The following is an 18,179-nucleotide window of genomic DNA, read 5'->3' as shown; positions in this document are numbered from 1 at the left end:
CGAAGATGATACTCATAGCACACGTTCAACAGTGATTATTATTACCATCATCTGTGAAATGGGCATAACAGCGACCTACTACATAGAATTGTTGTAAACCCAGAACCACGTCCTGCACGTGTAAAGCGCTTTATAAGTAAGTGATTGATGCTGTCGTCGTCATCATCATCATCCCACCAGGCCGCCCCCAGCCCATCTGAAAGATGTTCTAATCGAATCTCATGTTTTTTGTTTGCAAACCCCTTTCCTCGGCCCGGCCCGGTAGCCCCGGGATGCTCGCCAGGCCTCCGCGCACTCGGACCGGGCTCGGACACCCCTGGGCTCCTGGGATTCGGGCGCTCTGGACCACAGTCTCCCATCGCCCCGCCCACGGGTCTGGACCGCCTGCGGTCTCCATGGAAACCCACCAGCCACAGCGGCGCGTGACGGACCGCGGGCGTGCGCCTATCAGGTCAAAGTCGTCTGCGCGAGCGGCGCGAGCGGGGCCTCTGACGGGCGCGTCCTTGCGGGAAGGCGGGAACACGGCGACGGGCCCCGAGGGCTGTCCCCTCTCCGCCAATCAACGGCCGAGGCGGCTGTGATGGACAGGCGCAGCGGGAAGAGGCCCCGGGTGCAGGCTTCCACCCAACCGGCGGGCCGCAGTCCCGAGAAAGGGCCAATGAGGAGGCGGCGGGGGTGGGGCGAGGAGGCCGGTTGCTCCGGAAGTGGAGGGAGGGGGTGAAAATGGCGCCCAGCTCGAAATCGGAGCGGAACAGCGGGGCCGGGAGCGGCGGCGGCGGCCCCGGGGGCGCCGGGGGGAAGCGGGCAGCGGGGCGGCGGCGGGAGCACGTCCTCAAGCAGCTGGAGCGCGTCAAGGTGAGGCCTGGAGTCGGGGAGGAGCGCGCCGGCGGGTGGGGAGGAGGGACGAGGGAGGCGGCGGGAGGGAGGGCGTTCGCGGGGTGAGGGGTTGGGGCGGAGCCCCGGGAGGAGGCTCGGATGGAGGGGCTGGGGGCGGGGCCCCGGGGAGGGGCTCGGATGGAGGGGCTGGGGGCGGGGCCCCGGGGAGGGGGCTCGGATGGAGGGGCTGGGGGCGGGCCCCGGGGAGGGGGCTCGGATGGAGGGGCTGGGGGCGGGGCCCCGGGGAGGGGGCACGGATGGAGGGGCTGGAGTCGGAGCCCCGGGGAGGGGGCTCGGATGGAGGGGCTGGGGGCGGAGCTCCGGGGTGGGGGCTCGGACGGAGAGGGCCTTAGAGGCCGCTGGAGGAATAAGGAGGCGATCCAGGGTCAGACTCTGTTCAAAACCCTGCTCCCGTGGCCCCTCCGTTATGGAGCCTTCCCGCGCCCTGGGCAGAGCCCCTGCTACCGGCTTTGGGCTTCCTCCGTCTGGTGGTCCTCTCTGTCCCGGCTCTGACCACACGGGAGCTGGGGGTTTCTGTACCTGCGTCTGCCCTCCCCTCCCCCGCCCCCCGAATGAGGGGAAGCTCGCTGGAGAAGGCCTTGTCTTCTCTTTCATGGGAGTTACTGAGTGGGGCTCTGTCTCCCCCATCAGACTGTAAACTCCCAGTGTGCCAAGATCTCTTTCCCCCCAGTCTGGGCTCTGGAAGGGCAGCGTGAATCTGCTGTCAGCTCAGCAGCAGCGGGGCAGGGCTGTGTGTCCGTGGATAGGGAGTGCGCCTTCTCCCTGCGGCTGGGAACTCCGTGAGGGCAGGGCTGGGTCTCCTCCTCTTGACTGGAGCTCCCTGACCAGGGACAGTTGCTCCCTGCGGAGTGCTGTGGCTCCGCCCTTAGCTTGGAAGCTCCCTGGACAGGGATTGTGTGTCCCTGTCAGCCTGGGCCTCGCAGACAGGGCTGTTCCATCACACTGGGATCTTCTTGCGGGCTGGGCTGTGTCTCCCCCATCAGACTGGGTAGCAGGACCCAAGGTGCTCTGATGCCCCAGGGCCCAGCTTGTGCCTGCCTGTCCCCCAAATCCTTCCTTGGTGAAGTTTTGGGGATGAGGGAGTCGGTTGGAAGGTGGCAATTAGTTGAGAAGGGGGAATTGGGTGGGAATTGGAAGGTCACTGTTCAGGCTCACCCTTCTGTCTGCCTGGAGTGGCCCCCAGCTGAGGCCAGGGCTGTCCCCGGGGGCCTGAGCACCCCCTGTGTAGGCTAGTGGGCTGGGGGCAGGTGATTGCAGTTGGTCAAGCCCCCATCCCAGCCTCCTTAGGGGTTGAGTGTGCCATGGGGCAGCCTTCAGGAAGGCTGCCAGGTGGCCCAGTGTGGCCAGGGGTGACAGGAAAACTTTCCTAGGAGGGGGGTTGGCAGTGCTGGTCCTCAGAGCCTGGGGCCTTGGGCAAGAGGGACCCCAAGGCTGAAGAGGTATGGAGCTGGGAGGGTGGCTCGGGTCCCTAGTGGAGAGGGAGGCTTGACCGGTTCGCACCTTCCAGAGCTCAGACCGCCCTTGACCATTACGGCTGGCAGGGTGGGCCCCTCGGGTGCTGCTCTGCCTTGGGAGAGGGGGCTGGGGGGCTGCAGGCGACCTCTGCTGGATGGTGCCTCAGGAGCCCTCGCCACCTCTTCCCCAGATCAGTGGGCAGCTCTCCCCTCGCCTCTTCCGGAAGCTGCCGCCCAGGGTCTGCGTCTCCCTCAAGAACATCGTGGACGAGGACTTCCTCTACGCAGGGTGAGGCTGGGCCGGGCGGGGGGCCGCGGGCTGGGGTGGGGCGGCGGGCTGGCCCTGACCAGGTCGCTCTGTTCTCCTGCCTGCCCCCACAGACACATCTTCCTGGGCTTCTCCAAGTGCGGCCGCTATGTGCTCTCCTACACCAGCAGCAGCGGGGACGACGACTTCTCCTTCTACATCTACCACCTGTACTGGTGGGAGTTCAACGTGCACAGCAAGCTCAAGCTGGTAGGGCTGCCCGGCGCCGCTGCCCCCGCCCCCGAGGGCGCTCTCCCGGCCCCCAAGCCTCAGTTCCCTGTCCGTGAAATGGAGGCGGTGCACTCGAGGGTCCCGGTCACAGCTCCCCGTGTTAGGTCGAGCCAAACGAACTGCCGTTCTTGTGGTTAAACACGGGTAAATGGTGGCAGTTCCCCTCAGCATGTGCCGCCCGTGGAACGTCGCGGGCTCAGGGCAGGTGGGACCCGGGAGCTCTGTCAGGACCAAGCAGGCTGCCACGCTGTTAGCCCTGACCTTGACTCCTCGAACCCCCACCCCAGGAGGTGGGTGCTGTTACCCCAGGTGACACGTGAGCTCTGAGAGGTGAACGGGTTTCGGGTGGACGGGGCTTGGAAGCCAGGTGTCTGGCCGAGTCCCGCTGGCTGCGTCCTGTCCTGGGTGTGGCCTCCCTTTTCCCCACTTATGATGAGAAACACTTGTGAGCCTCCTCAGCCATCTCAGGAAGGCAGAGGGGTGCGGACTGGGGGCTGCCTGGGGCTCCCTGGCCTGTGACAGCACCCGAGGGGATGTTCCTGGCAGCTCTGCCCCGGCCCCGATTCCCCCACATCGCGCAGCCTCGGGTGGCCCCCGGCCCCGATGCCCCCGCGTCGCGCAGCCTCGGGTGGCCCCCGGCCCCGATGCCCCCGCGTCGCGCAGCCTCGGGTGGCCCCCAGCCGGCTCTGACCCGACCGTGCCGCTCAGGTGCGGCAGGTGCGGCTCTTCCAGGACGAGGAGATCTACAGTGACCTGTACCTGACCGTGTGCGAGTGGCCCAGTGACGCCTCCAAAGTCATTGTCTTCGGCTTCAAGTGAGCCTTGGGGCCGAGGGAGGTGGCGGGGGCAGGGGCGGGGCGGGGCCGGGCAGCTGAGGGTGTGCCGCCCCCAGCACCCGCTCTGCCAACGGGATGCTCATGAACATGATGATGATGAGCGATGAGAACCACCGAGACATCTACATCAGCACCGTGGCCGTGCCGCCGCCGGGGCGCTGTGCGGCCTGCCGGGAGGCCAGCCGGGCCCATCCAGGTGAGAGGCTGGGCTCGGGTGCGGGCTGCCTGCCTCTCTGCCCCGGGCTGCGAGTGAGCCGCGTGGCGTGTGTTGCTTCAGGCGACCCGAGCGCGCAGTGCCTGCGACACGGCTTCATGCTGCACACCAAGTACCAGGTGGTCTACCCCTTCCCCACCTTCCAGCCCGCCTTCCAGCTCAAGAAGGACCAGGTGGTGCTGCTCAACACCAGCTACTCCCTGGTGGCCTGCGCGGTCTCCGTCCACTCGGCAGGTAGGCCCTGGGTCTGGCGACAGGCCCAGCACGCCCTGTGAGCCTCGGGGCCCAGATCCGCTGACTCGGCACTGTCACTGCCCCACATCACAGATGAGGCAACTGAGGCACAGAGAGGCGAAGTTCCTCGTCCCAGGTCACACAGCCGGGAAGTGGGAATGTGGGATCCAAACCTGGCCACGCCCCACTAGAACCTTCCGCAGGGCTGGCATGTTCCATACCTGCGGTGTCTGCTACAGCCACTGCCAGTAGCCACTTGAAGGTGGCCCATACAAGCAAGAAACTGAGTTTTTATTTTCTTTAATTTTAGTCATGTTAAGCTTAAATAGCCACACGTGGCCAGTGCCAGCGTGCCGGACAGCGCAGTGGTCCTCTCTGCTCAGAAAGAAACGCTAATGAAACAGTTCAGAGAGCAATTAGCAGACATGGCTGTCTCACATCTTTGGTAATCAGAGAAATGCCAATGAAACTTACAAGGTGGCGTCCCCCGACGAAGCGGTCAGCGTTAGGGAGTGGGATGATGCCACTGGCTGGTGGCGAGGTCGGGCTGCCTGGCAACGGAGTATGACGGGGCAGCAGCCCTGCACCCGGCTGTCTCCCAGGCTGGTGTCCATCCCTGGGGCGCGGGGAGGTAGGACAGGATGGGTACGTCCCTCGAATCAGCAGGCCCAGGGAGAGCCCCAGTGTGCATGTCCACGCGGCATGCCTTAAAGATGCAGGAACTCAGGAGAAACAAGGAGCTCGGACTGGATACTGATACCACTTAGGCTACTGATACCACTTACATGTAAATGAAAAATGTTTCAATTTTGCAAGAACCCAATCAAATAAAAAGATACTAACTACATTAAAGTGGTTGCCCCCGGGGGAGGAAGGCACCAGGCTGGGAGAGAGGATTGAACGTATATAACTTAGCCCACAAATCGGCAAGGGCCCCGCCCCTCCTGCCCCTGCTCTGGCCGCCTGCGCCAGCGCGGGTGAGGCCCTGCCCCTCGCTGAGCCGGGTGCCCCCCGAGTGCCAGGCCTGGGCAGGGCCAACACCCCCTGCCCTCTCGGCTGTGGGTCCTGTTAGGAAAGACCAGAGGGGACAGGATTTGGCCTGTGCCCCCTGCCCAGGGAGGGGCATTGTCAGCATGTGTAACACCCATCTCTCCGTAGGAAGGTGTTTACACAGAGCGAGGATTTTGAGTCAGATTTGCCCTCTCACCCCCTCCCCCCTGGAAGTGCCACCACTGGCAGACAGGAATGCACTGGTGGCCTCGCCTTATCTCACAGTGTGACCTTGAACACGTTTCTCTCTGAGCCTTGGTCCTGGGTCTGAACTGGGAGGACACAGTCCCCCTCTCCCAGGTTGCCTGTGGGGGCCACGGGTGGCAGTGTGGGCAGAGCCTGGGGCTTCTCCACACTGACCCCACATTCCCAGAGGGTTCTGGTTCCTCGGCGGGCAGACGTAGATGGGCCCAGGACTTGCCCGCTGTACCCGTGAGGGCCTGGCTCTTGTTGGGAGGACGGGGGGGCTGTGTAGTGAACGCCCAGACTCCACTGAGGAGCTCTCATCTGTCGTCAGCGCGGGCTGTCAGCTCCCCAGGGGCAGGGGCTCTGTGTCCTCAGTGTATGGCATACTGTAGATACTCAAGAATAAGGTTGAGTGAATGTGCGTTTGAGTGTGTGTCTGCGCGCGCAAAAGGCCTCTTCCCTTCTGCGTGTTTCAGACTGATCTCAGCACAGGTAAGTCTTCTAGAAGGGTCTCCTCGAGGTGCATTTCTGAGAACCCCTGGGCAGTGAGGGAGGCCGGGAGAGCGTCCCGGACTTGAACGCGTGTATTGACCCTCTCCCCGCCATCACTTCTTGCCTTGCAGGTGATAGCAGCTTCTGCCAAATCCTGTATGACCACACCACCTACCCCCCGGCCCCTCCCAGTCCCCCCGGGCCCCGGAGCCCAGAGGCGCCCCCTGCCCTCCCCAGCCTCGGCCCCGAGGCAGCCCCCGCCCAGCCCTCTGGGGCCCCCGAGCCCTCGCCCGCCATCGCCAAAGCCAAGGAGTTTGTGGCCGACATCTTCCGCAGGGCCAAAGAGGCCAAGGGGGGGACCCCGGAGGAAGCCCGGCCGCCCCCCTGCCCAGGGCCCTCGGGCAGCCGCCTCCGCCTGCCCTCTGAGCCCCTGGCCCCCAGCGGGGAGGCGGCGCCCCGGGACAGCCCCCCCGCAGCAGAGGTGCCCGCTCCCGAGCCCGGCTACGTCAACTACACCAAGCTCTACTACGTGCTGGGGTCCGGCGAGGGGACGGAGCCAGAGGACGGTGAGCGGGGAGCCCACCCGGCAGGCGGGGTCCCGGGGTGCGGGCTGGCCGGAGGGGCCTCTTGGGCTTCCCGCCGGCCCTACCCCCACGTCCTGCCCCCTCAGAATTCGAGGACGACAAGATCTCCCTGCCCTTCGTGGTGACCGACCTCCGCGGCCGCAACCTGCGGCCCATGCGGGAGCGGGCCGCCATGCAGGTGGGTGCGGGCGCGGCGCAGACGAGGGGCGGCCTGGGCGCCTGCGGGGCGAGGCAGCAGCGGCGCATCCTCCCCTGCCTCGCCCCTGCCCGCAGGGTCAGTACCTGACGGTAGAGCAGCTCACGCTGGACTTCGAGTACGTCATCAACGAGGTCATCCGCCACGACGCCACCTGGGGCCACCAGTTCTGCTCCTTCAGCGACTACGACATCGTCATCCTGGAGGTGGGCCCTGGGTGGACGGGGCGGCCCAGGCCCCCCCTGTCTGGGGGTCACCCTCAGGAGCTGTCGCCGTCCACCCTGCCCCCAGGTCTGCCCGGAAACGAACCAGGTGCTCATCAACATTGGGCTGCTGCTCCTGGCCTTCCCGGCCCCCAGCGAGGAGGGCCAGCTCCGGTGAGCGGGGGCCGCGCCGGGACCTTCAGTGGCGGGGGGTTATGCGAAGACTCCCCCTGTCCCCACCACCTGCATCGGTCCCTCCGTTACTGCTCCAAAGACAGAGCCCGTGCGGGTGGCCCGGGCCCCAGCTCAGGGACCCCACGGTCCCATCTCCTTCCTCCTGCAGACCAAAGACCTATCACACCAGCCTCAAGGTGGCATGGGACCTCAACACCGGCATCTTCGTGACAGTCAGTGTGGGCGACCTCACGGAGGTCAAAGGACAGACCAGGTGAGGCGGGGCTGGGGCGGGGCTGGGGTGGGGCGGGGCTGGGGCGGGGCTGGGGCGGGGCTGGGGCGGGGCGGGGCAGGGCTGGGGCAGGGCGGGGCTGGGGCAGGGGCTGGGGTGGGGCGGGGGCGGGGGGGGGGCGGGGCTGGGGCGGGGCTGGGGTGGGGCGGGCTGGGGCGGGCGGGGCGGGGGCGGGGCGGGGGCGGGGCGGGGCTGGGGCGGGGCGGGGCTGGGGCGGGGCGGGGCTGGGGCGGGGCTGGGGCGGGGCGGGGCTGGGGCGGGGCGGGGCTGGGGTGGGGCGGGGCTGGGGCGGCCAGGGCGACGAGAGCCGCTCACCCCCTGCCCCGCAGCGGCAGCGTGTGGAGCTCCTACCGCAAGAGCTGCGTGGACATGGTCATGAAGTGGCTGGTGCCCGAGAGCAGTGGCCGCTACGTCAACAGGATGACCAACGAGGCCCTGCACAAAGGTGGGCCCTGACCCGGGACGGTCAAGACCGCGCGCCTGCCCCTGCTAGGCCCGGCCCGGAGCAGGCTGGCCGTGCTGGTGGATGTGTGGAACCGAGCTGCGGGGAGGGCAGCCCAGGCCAGGCCCCACCGAGAGGGCTGGCAGGTGTGGCCCCTGGGGGCCCCCAGCTGGTCGTTCACTCATTCAGCAGACATGGGGTGGCTGCAGTTGGGAGGCAGAGGTGAACTCAGCAGGGCCTCTGCCTTCCAGAACCTTCTGGGCCCAAATCAAGTGAGGGAGAGAGGCAGGCCCCTCCCACAGCCTGGGCCTGAGACTGCCTGGCTCTGTCCCACGCTCCCCGCAGGGTGCTCACTGAAGGTTCTGGCGGACAGCGAGCGATACACGTGGATCGTGCTGTGAGGGCCCGCCGCCCTGGACACTGACTCCAACTACCTCCGTGGCCTGGGGCTGGCCGCCTTCCTGGCAGCCTGTGCCCGGCTGGCCGGCCCACCCCCGACCGGCACTAGTGTTAGGCTGCGGGAAGGGACTGGGCGGGGCAGCCCCTGGTGGCCTGAGAGTCTGGACGCTTCTTATTTATGCCTATTTAAGTTGGGAAGGGGCAGAGGGAGGGAGCCCCTGCCCCACCAGCCTTGAGCGCCCGCCTTCACCCTGCGCTGGCACGGCCCCACTTTCCCTCATTTGCCCCTCTCCTGGGCTGCAGGCATGGACATTGCCCCCAGGGAGGCCGAATGGACCCCGGTTCCCTGCCTGTCCCCAGCCTCCCCCACCCGAGGCGGCAAACATCGCAGCCCTCCCTGCTCCCCCACTGTTCCTCTTCACGTAATAAATGTTCTATTTCTGAGCCTCGCCCAGGTCCCATTACTGCCACTCAGGGCCCAGCTGGAGCCCCCAGCCCCCACCAAGGCCCAGCGAGTCAGCAGTAGCCAAAGATCACAGCAGAATTTATTGTGTTTTAAGAAAGACTACAAAAAAGTAGAAAACAGCTCGGCACACTAGACTACCACACGTGTGGACACTTTCACCGCCGGGAGGGGAGCCCCGAGCGCGGGGAAGGAGGAGTGGGCAGGCCACCCCAAAAGCTGTAGCACGCGGAGCACACAAAATAGTGATTTTTATACAATAGGTCAGATTTTTCTTGTTTTTTTCTTTTTTTGCCATAAACATCTATCTCACAGGTTGAAAACACTGAGAAAACGGGAACAGATAAGGCCATGATGGTTGGAAAGAAACCCAACAAGTTACCAACTCCGCTCAGGCGGCGCTCACAAATCGCACAATAGTCATGGGGGGCGGGGGCGCACGGCACGGAGGACAAGCGGGGTCTCCGGGAAGAGGAGGGGCGCGGGGGTTCCATTACACACCGGCAGCGGGGAGGGCCCGGGACGCGGGGCTCTTGAATCTGAGCGAGCGGGGCACCCAGCCTGGCCGGGCAGGCGCAGGCGCTTCCCGCTGCCCGCAGCAGGCCCCTCGGGCTCCGACGCCCGCCCACCTGCTGCTCTTTGGAAGCTGGAGGCGGTGTCCCCTGCTGCCCTCCCCCCAGCCAGGCCAGGCAGTGCCCCCTCTAGGGCTGCGGGGCAAGGGAGGGCCCAGCTCTGGAGAAGATGCGACGCCCACGGCTTTAATTGCACTTATACCGAGGAGGGAGGAGCGGTGGGGTTGCTAGGGGAGGGGTCCTGGGGCTGCTGTCGACAGTGGGGTGTCACCAGATGATGCCCGCCGGCGCCCACCCGGGGCTCAGGGCTGGGCCCAGGGCAGGCTGTGCAAAGCCAGCGAGCTGAATAAGTTAACAGTTCCGCGGGGGAGGGGGCCTGCCTGCCTGCCCCCTGGGGTGGCGGGAGGGCGGGGCTGGGGGAGGGAGATGCTGCGGCCTTGGGGCCAAGGGGCCGAGCTGGCTGCCCCAAGGGGCACCTGGGCACGGCGGCGGGTTCCTTAAGGCACGTCTTTTGTGTCAGAGTTTGCAGCTGCGGCTCCGCCCGGCCCTGGGAGTGTGCCCGCCCCACCTCGGAGGCCCCCTCCCCGCCCTAGCCGAGGCTGGAACGGTGACAGCGAAGCCACAGAAGCTGCGAGGGACCCTGGCGTGGAGGGGCGGCGGGGCGGGGCGGGCGGGCGGGGCGGGGGAGGCCGCGGGCTTAGCTGGAGGGCAGCGCCTGCACGAAGAGCCCGCGCGCGTCCGTGCGCGCCAGCTTGGCCGGCGGCTCCAGGGCCTCGGGGCCCAGCGCAGGCGACTCGCCGCCAGCCGCCAGCGAGATGTCTTGCGGCAGCTCGTCCTCGCTCTCCTCCTCCTCTTCCTCCTCCTCGTCTGGGGCACACGGACCAGGCCCGGCTCAGCGTGGGGCGCCGGGTCCCCAGAGGTCCGGCGCCGCCTCCACCCCAGGCCCCCTGCCCGCCGCCCCCCGCACTCGGGCCCTGAGTAGGGTCACGCCGCGCCTACCTTTGTCTGGGTCCAGGGTGTTCAACGAGGTGGCCAGGTTGGCGAACTGCAAGTAGGGAAGGGAAGGAGTGAGGGTCCCGCCAAGGGGCGCCCGCCCGCGCCCCCAGCGCCCCGCCGCGCACCTCGCCCATGACGGCGATGGGGGTCTCGCCCTTGGCCCGCGCCACGCGGTGCTCGACCAGGTAGTACATGTACTCGTCGTAGAGTAGGCGGATGAGGTGGAAGGAGCCGAAGCTCGCGGCGCTGCGCAGGGTCAGGTCCCGGATCACCATGGAGCTGCGGCGGGGGGAGGCGGCTGTCAGGCCCGTCCCGCCCTGCCCCTCGCCCCCGTCCCACCCGCAAGGACCCCAGGCTCGGGCAGGCCCTGCTAGCCGGCCCGCGCCCGCACTGGCTTCCCCAGGGCGCCCATCAGCGAGAGCGTAAGGAACCCCACCCTCGCCAAGGAGGCGGAGCTTCCCCTGACCCCACCCCCGTCAGAGGCAGGGCTTTTCCTGGCCCCGCCCGTACCCCGCCCAGCCGGCGCGCACCTGTAGAAGGACCACTTGAGGAGGAAGAGCTTGGCGGCCTTGGGGAAGCCGGCGCTGCCCTGGTAGGGCTTGAGCACCTGGCTCACGACGCCGTCCAGCCAGGCCGCCCACTGCTCCAGCGAGTTCTGCTGCTGCAGCGTCACCTTGAAGTCCTGCTCCAGCCGCTGCACCACGCGGTCCTCGCAGCGGCACACCCACGAGGCCTGCTCCTGGGCACACGGACCAGGCCCGGCTCAGCGCGGGGTGCCGGGAGCCCGCGCTCCCCCGCCCCCCCCCAAGGCCTGGCCCGCGCTTGCCTGCCCCCTCCCCCACCCCCCTGGCCCGCGCTCACCTGCACGTTGGCGAAGTCCACGCGGTTGAGGTCGCTCAGCATCTGGTTGATCTGCGCGGTGTTCTGCAGCACGGCGCGCGCCGCCTGCGCCAGGTGGTTGAGCGACGTGTAGCGCCTCAGCGTCTGTGCGAAGGCGCCGGCCGCAGCCACCTGCGGGCAGGGGCGCCTGTGGCTTCCGCGGAACGCCCCCACCGTGCCCTGCCCCCCACTGCACTCTCTCTGCGCCTCTCTCTCTACAAAGGCAGGGGTGTACTTCGTTGCTTTTGTTGGGAGATCAAGTGGGGTCCAAAAAATCCATGTTTTGTGTCTCCCCTGCATTATGATTTTTCGTGAGAGGACACAATAGAAATCTCAGAGGGCCCTACCCAGATGGGGCCAGCACTGCTCCAGTAAACATTTGTTTCATTTGTTTGATTGTGCCTTTGTCCCCTGCTGGAGGGCAGGGGTTTTGTCCAGCTTGGACACTGAACCATGCTGGGCATGCAGTAGGCGCTCAATACATGCATGCTGACTAAATGAATACATGAGTCTTGCCGGTTCTGAAGGGCTTGCCCCTGGATCCAGCTTCACAGGCCCCTGCCCAGCCCAGTGCCCAGCACACCCAGGGCTGATCCCTCAGTTCTGTTTAGCTGCCTTGTTAAAATTTTAAGGACTAAAAAACACCTCTTTTTTTTCTTTTCTTTTTCGTTTTTTGGCCCAAGAGCAAGCACATCCCATCTAATTCCTCACATTGAGGTAGTTAGTGAACGTGCAGCATTAATGAAAAGGCCGTTTTTCTCTTCCTTAGCGATGCTGCTTTGTTTTTCTTTTTAAGGTTTTACCTATTTCTGAACACCTAAAGCACTTTCTCCTGAGGCCGGCTGAGGAGCATTCCTTCAAGTCTGGTTTTTATCTTGTTAAGATACTGTGTTGCACGTGAAAATACTACAAAGGGGTTGTGTTTCAGAAGTGGGGACCTGAGGGAGCCAGTCTGTAAAGACAACACCCAGAGCTGCCCCTGAGGGCACGCAGCCCGGGGACAGGCGTGGGGACAAGCCTGCCTGCCTCTCTGGGGCAGAGGGGACAGCCCCGCCTCACCTTCACCCGCAGCATCTCCTCGGGGATGTTCACCATGGCGTGCGTGAGCCAGCTCTCCAGGCTTTTGGCAAAGTTCCGGATGGCTTGGGTCAAGGCACCTGTGGGCGGCAGTGGGGCTGAGCGCGCAGGGCCAGGGCGGGGGCGGGGGGTGGGCAGTCGGGCACTCACTGGGGATGGGCCGCAGCACGTCGGGGATGAGGATCTCCACCAGGCCCTGGTACAGCACGTTGTCACAGTGCTTGGTCCACTGGAGCACGGGCTCGAACTTGGAGAGCAGCACCAGGCTGGCCTTGGGCAGACGCTTCTCGGCCTCGTCGTGCCTGGGGGCACCGACCACCCGTTTCACATGGACACTCGTGGGGGGAAGGGCACAGCACCCCCACCCCGCCCTGGGCTCAGGCAGGTAGTCCCTGCCCTGCAGGCCCCAGTGCCCCTGTCAGATGAGGAGCCCACACCCCAGGCCCTGCGCACTGCGGGGACACCCAGCTCCCAGGCTCGCCACCCCACCCACGGGGCGCCAGAGCCACACATGCACTCCGGAGCGCGGATCCGAGGGGCACGTGCGCCCCGAGAGCTGACTCCCACGGTGCCCCCCCAACCACCCCGGGACGCACACGGCCAGCGGCGGTGCCTCGCTGGGCTGGCTGAGGTGGAACCTCCAGAAGGTCTTCCACAGCGTCTCCACCAGCGTGAACTGCAGGTTCACCATGACATCCACGATGGCCTGCCGGGCGGCCGGGCGTCAGGGCTGGGGCCTCGGGGCCGCCCTCGCCCTGCCCGCCCGCCTGCCCGCCCGCCCAGCCGCCCTACCTCACAGTGCTCCCGGTACAGGACCTGGAAGGCCTTGACGTCCCCAGGCCCGACGCCCTCGGGCAGCACTTTGCCCTGGAGGTCGAGCTCTGAGAAGTCAGGGAGACTCCTCGAGGCATCTGGGGAGGAGAGGACACTATGAGGCCCTTCACCTCCGCGCCGGCCCCCTCGAGCCTCTCCCTGCCATCCCATTGAGCTGTCACCACTCTCCTACCAAGCTGGGGCTCCCGTGTGCAGTGGGGGTGACAAGGCTCGGGGAGGGCAGGTGAGCCACCCGCACACCCTCTGGGGCCCGCGACCCCCCCGCGCCCCTCCATGGGCCAGGGAGCCCTCACCCAGGAACTGCTGGTACTGCTGGACCTGGGCGCTGATGTCCGACAGCCCGCTGGCCTGCTGCGGCCCCACGGCCACACCATTGGTCATGCCCTCCATCTTCTGGATGGGCTTGAGCCTGGAGGAGAAGGGTGGGCGGGGCGTTGCGGGGGGCCGGCGGCACGTCCCCCACCCACTGGTGCGGCGGCGGCAGCCTACCTCTGCTTCTGCGAGAAGGGCTGGCCGCGCATGGCCATGTGCTGCTGGTCCTCCATGAGCCGCAGCAGCGGCGAGCTGCCCTTGATGCGCAAGCCGTAGTAGTGGTATTTGGAGTTGCCCCTGCGGGGAGCAGAGGGGAGCGCTGGCTGGGGCACCTGCGCCCCCCCACGCCCACCTCCGCTCTGCCGGGGAGCTGAACCAGCCGGGGCGCTGCGCCGGGGCAGCACAGGGGCTGCGGGTGCCTGGAGAGGCCCCAGCCCCACCCAAGCTCTGTGACCACAGCGCCCGCAGGGTCCACTGCTCCAGCCAGGTCCCCGATCCTGGCACGGGGCAGGAGCCCACCAAATACGTGCAGATCACTGTCCTAACCCCGGCCCAGGCACCGCTCTGAGTACTCGGCCCGTGGAAGTCCAGGTGCTCCTAACACCCTGGATGGACAGGTGAGGAAATCGGGGCACAGGGAGGCCAGCATTCACCCAAAGGGGAGGAAGGGAAGGGTGGGTTCGTGGAATGGCTCCTGTTCCCTCCCACGTGAATTCACCGCCTCACAGGCCCTGACTGAGCACCGACTGTGCAGCCCCCAACTCTCAAGGTGAATGCATTTCAGCATCAGAAGACACACAGAAACGAGAGAAGAGAAAAGGCGTGTTGGATGGTGCTAAGTGCCGGAGAAGCAAGCAGGGGAGGGGCGGTGTGGGGAGCATCCGGGAGGTGGGGAAGGCTGCGGTTTCAGTTAAGGGGCCAGGGCACGTCGGAGCAAGGAGATGGGGAAAGGTGCAGGAAGCAGAAGGCAGAGCCAGTGCAAAGGCCCTGGGGTGGGAATGAGCAGTGTTAGAGGCGCCGTGAAGAGGCCGGTGGGGCTGGAGCAGAGTGAGTGAGGGTGCGATAACCTGGAGTGGGGGGCTGTCGGGGGTGGTGGCCCACCTGGTGCCAAGCCGGCGGGTGCGCAGGCCCATGAAGACGGAGCGGATGAGCTTGCCAAAGGAGGCGGCGTTCACGGGCTCCAGCTTCTGTTCCTGGCAGTGCAGCAGGTAGTGGCAGTAGAGGGTGCTCCGCGGCAGGCTCACGCCCTCCGCTGTCTCGTAGTTGTCCAGGAGCCACTGGACCTGGGGCCGAGGGCCGGCAAGGGTGCTGAGTCGCCTCCGCTTCCCCAGGGCTCGTGGCTAAGTGCTCTCTGGCCCTGTTTCTGATTACGATCCTGACAACCACGCCTTGTCTCACAATTGCCCGTGGGAACCAAATCCCACGGAACTCTCTAGAACTGCACTGTCCAATACAGTCGCCACCGGCCACATACAGCTCTTTAAAGACACACTTAGGGCCGGCCCCGTGGCTCAGCGGTTAAGCGCGCGCGCTCTGCTGCTGGCGGCCCGGGTTCGGATCCCGGGCGCGCACCGACGCACCGCTTCTCCGGCCATGCTGAGGCCGCGTCCCACATACAGCAACTAGAAGGATGTGCAGCTATGACATATAACTATCTACTGGGGCTTTGGGGGAAAAAAAAAGGAGGAGGATTGGCAATAGATGTTAGCTCAGAGCCAGTCTTCCTCAGCAAAAAGAGGAGGATTAGCACGGATGTTAGCTCAGGGCCGATCCTCCTCACAAAAAAAAAAAAAAAAAAAGACAAATTATTTTGTGCTGAGTGGAAAAAGCCAATGTCAAAGGTCACGTGGAGTATGAGTCCATTCTAGAACATTCTAGAAATGACAGCATTACAGGCATGGGGAAGACACTCGAGGTCACGGGGTTAGGATGCTGGGAAGGAGGAGGGCGGGCATGACTACAGAGGGTTAGCTGGAGGGAGGTCTTGGGGTGATGGAGCGGTTCTGCATCTCGACTGTGGGGGGCTTTCCCAAATCTGCAGACGTGAGACGCAGAGGAGGATGCCCATATGGTGCCCGGGCCAGCTTCCTGGTTGGACACTGTACCCCAGTTATGTGAAATGTAACCAGCGGGGTGACCTGGGTGAAGGGCCCACAGGGATCTCTCTGTACTATTTTTGCAGCTTCCTGTGAATCTACAATTATATCAAAACAGTTAAAAAAAAAAAAAAGCAATTCAGCTCTGCTCTGTGGTGCCCCCAGCCACATTCCGAGCGCTCAGCAGCCACAGTGGCCGAGGCCCCTGTATGGGGCCGCACGGAGAACACTTCCATCCTGGGAGAATGGCACTGTTCTGGGGAAACACGCCCGCACACTGCCGGGAGGACCCACCGGGGGCCATGAAGCCAGTCCGGTGGGTCACAACCAGTGTGAAAGAACACCCGACTAGAGGCCCCGCTGCATCGGTGCCAGCGGGGTCCCGCCTCCCGTGAATGCCACTCTCGGTTACGGGGTCCAGGGTGGGCCGCCACGCGAGAGGGCACCAGTGAGGAATGTGGGGAAGCCATCGCTCCAGACCCCAAGCTCTGAGAGGACAGGGGCCATGTGGGGCCACCAGGCCCTGACCTACCCGTGGTCACAGAAGGTGAGGGGCCAGCGGGGCTGGGGTCCAGGGCCGCCCGAGTGACCCCACACACCCCCCTCCAGGCAGCTCCTCCCACGGTGGGGCCTGCCTCTCCTGCCTTCGCTGTCTCTCCACCATCATCACTACAATCACAGTGGGTGACACTCAGTGGGCACCACTCTAGAAGGTTCATGCCTCTTAGCTGTGGCCCAGAGAGGCTGAGTAACTGGTCTGAGGCCGCACAGCAAGGACTGCACCCCCGGCCATCTTCCTATGAGCTCTCGGGCACCAGGCTCCCCAGGCTCCTGCTGACGGTGACCGTGCCCACCCCCCACCCCCCTCCACCCAGAGCACCCCCCCCCCCCCGCCTCCTCTGGGGCCCAGGTCGGCACTCACGGTGGCTGGTGAGGCACGGGTGGTGTGGGAGTAGGACTGGCTGGCGCTGCCCAGCATGTAGCCGCCCTGGATCACGTAGGTGCCCGCTCCGCCGCCGCTGCTGCCGCCGCCCCCGCCGCCGCCCCCGCCACCACTGCCGCCGCCCCCGCCGCTGTTGCTGGCCGCAGCCCCAGTGCTGGTGGAGCTGGCGACGACCTGGCCACCAGACACGTACATGGGCACGGAGCCGCTGCTGGCCACCGCCTGCGAGGTGGCGGGTGTGCTGACCTGGGCGGCCGCGCCGGTGGCTTCGTAGTAGCTGGCGCCCGCCGTCTGCGTGTAGAGCGGCGTCTCGGGGTAGGGGTAGGTGCCGGGGCGGCTGCGAGGAAGCAGAGGCAGCAGTCAGGGGCGGGAGCAGGGCCGGGGGCATGGCCGGGCTCCAGCAGGGGCTCCCAGGAGGGGACGGCAGCAGCGGCCCCTGCGCCAGACCAGGCTCCCCCCGCCACCCGCTGGGCAGGCTCTCCTGGAGTCCTCAAAGCGGCCCTCTGACACGAGAGTCCCCACCCCGGCCGTGAGGACACCAAGACGGAAGGGCTGGGTGACTTGCGATAGGCCACACACCTCAGTCGCTCAAACAAAAAACAATTATTGAGCGCCTACTATGTGCTAGGCCCTGTTCTAGGCACTGAGGACCCAACATGGATGAGACAGAAAAGGCCCCGCCCTGGAGAGGTTCTAGAGGGGAGAGAGACGAGAAGCCAAGTGCAAAGGTCAGTCGGGGGCACTGCAGAAGGTGGGGGTGCCCAGGAGGCAAAGGGGGGGGCCATGCTGGTGGAAATGGGCTCCACTCCTGAAGCCAGGGGCCGGTTGGGATGGAGGTCAGCGTGCAGCTGCGTTTCCCTTTGACACAGCGGCCTCTCCCGCCCCAGAGAAGTCTCCTCCAGGTGCCCCAGGCCTGCGTCACGTGACGCAGGCTCAAGGCTGCAAATCGTAGCAAGAGAGCAAAAACGACTGGGGACCCTCCTTAGGGGGCTGTTACATCAAGGGTGATGGAATCCTGCACAGGGGCAAGAAAGGAGAAAGGTCTTGCGGTCCCGCCAAAGACAAACTCGAGAACATTCTCTCGGGTGAACAAAAGAGGCGGGGAAGGGTGCGGATGGCGCCCCGGGAAGAATGGGGAGGCGGTGCTGCGTCGTATCTACATCTGTCATCCATGGCGGTGGAGGCCTCAGGAGACGGGGTTGGACAGTTTTGATTTCTGAGCCCCTTCAATGTATTAGTGATTAAAAACATAATGTTAAACTTTTAAAATCCAGAAAGGGAGGCAGGTAGGTCTGGGAGGCCTGGCTCAGAGGTGCTGTTGGGGCAGCCTCCTGAAGGATGCAGGGCAGGAAGGCTTTCCCATGTCTGGGGGCAGCAAGGAGGGGCCCGGGTGGGGAGGGAAGGGTGGCGGGACGCATGGTCACCCCAGGGGGCTGCCTGCGGGTCAGACACCAGGTGCAGCTCCTGATCACTGCGCCCCAGTCCACGTCTACCACACAAGTGACACTGAGAGCACGTGACCTGAGTTGGTGCTGGCACGTGCCCCTCCCTTCTCCCTGCAAGGACCACAGCCCAGCGTCCCGCATGTAACACATGCTCCCCAAAAGCACTGCTTCGGTAGCTATTTGCTGAATGACTGAGTAAATGAACGTGTGGGGTCTCTGGACGCGGCCTGCACAGGGCCAGGGCCAGAGGCCCAGGGGCTGTGGCTTTGGTCAGGGCAGGGATCTAAGCTGCAAAAGGCTGGGAACGCGGTAACAATCCACCTTGTGGAGAGACAGAAGATACTGTGTCCCCAAGAACGTCACCCGGCAGA

At 65.4% G+C, this 18,179-nt stretch overlaps 2 protein-coding genes across 7 annotated transcripts in view; one reads left to right on the top strand and one right to left on the bottom strand.

Moving 5' to 3' along the window:
• The first annotated feature begins 704 nt into the window (after positions 1-704).
• Positions 705-8,635, top strand: DCAF15 (DDB1 and CUL4 associated factor 15). The gene is made up of 13 exons (XM_004442566.3): positions 705-855; positions 2,543-2,640; positions 2,733-2,868; positions 3,598-3,704; positions 3,782-3,921; positions 4,003-4,173; positions 6,033-6,467; positions 6,572-6,663; positions 6,759-6,887; positions 6,973-7,058; positions 7,228-7,332; positions 7,680-7,795; positions 8,138-8,635. Exons 1-13 carry the CDS (start codon positions 724-726, stop codon positions 8,191-8,193), a joined length of 1,803 nt encoding a protein of 600 aa, XP_004442623.1. The 5' UTR covers positions 705-723; the 3' UTR covers positions 8,194-8,635.
• Positions 8,636-8,714: 79 nt separating this feature from the next.
• The window catches only part of RFX1 (regulatory factor X1), a 30,492-nt gene continuing 21,027 nt past the window's right edge, over positions 8,715-18,179 (bottom strand). For all 6 annotated transcript variants that reach the window (XM_087425328.1, XM_087425327.1, XM_087425330.1 and 3 more), the window contains 13 exons: positions 16,343-16,700; positions 14,426-14,607; positions 13,502-13,621; positions 13,306-13,421; positions 12,971-13,089; positions 12,775-12,884; positions 12,329-12,480; positions 12,161-12,258; positions 11,084-11,233; positions 10,753-10,961; positions 10,348-10,501; positions 10,226-10,271; positions 8,715-10,093 (listed from right to left, as the gene is read on the bottom strand). In XM_087425328.1, the coding sequence (XP_087281454.1) occupies positions 9,924-10,093; positions 10,226-10,271; positions 10,348-10,501; positions 10,753-10,961; positions 11,084-11,233; positions 12,161-12,258; positions 12,329-12,480; positions 12,775-12,884; positions 12,971-13,089; positions 13,306-13,421; positions 13,502-13,621; positions 14,426-14,607; positions 16,343-16,700 (1,984 nt within the window). In that variant the 3' untranslated portion in view covers positions 8,715-9,923. The remainder of the gene's footprint in view (positions 10,094-10,225; positions 10,272-10,347; positions 10,502-10,752; positions 10,962-11,083; positions 11,234-12,160; positions 12,259-12,328; positions 12,481-12,774; positions 12,885-12,970; positions 13,090-13,305; positions 13,422-13,501; positions 13,622-14,425; positions 14,608-16,342; positions 16,701-18,179) is intronic.

The sequence above is a fragment of the Ceratotherium simum genome, chromosome 39 (assembly GCF_057802395.1).
Source record: "Ceratotherium simum simum isolate JZ-2026a chromosome 39, ASM5780239v1, whole genome shotgun sequence".
Lineage (NCBI taxonomy): Eukaryota > Metazoa > Chordata > Mammalia > Perissodactyla > Rhinocerotidae > Ceratotherium > Ceratotherium simum.
This window is presented reverse-complemented; position numbering and strand designations above follow the sequence as displayed.

What these genes read in the sequence shown, in the direction of transcription:
- DCAF15 (XM_004442566.3), top strand. Translation starts at nt 724, where the DNA reads ATGGCGCCCAGCTCGAAATCGGAGCGGAACAGCGGGGCCGGGAGCGGC. An exon ending in GAGGACTTCCTCTACGCAGG is followed by an intron (nt 2,641 to 2,732) that starts GTGAGGCTGGGC and finishes CTGCCCCCACAG; the next exon opens with ACACATCTTCCTGGGCTTCT. An exon ending in GTCATTGTCTTCGGCTTCAA is followed by an intron (nt 3,705 to 3,781) that starts GTGAGCCTTGGG and finishes TGCCGCCCCCAG; the next exon opens with CACCCGCTCTGCCAACGGGA.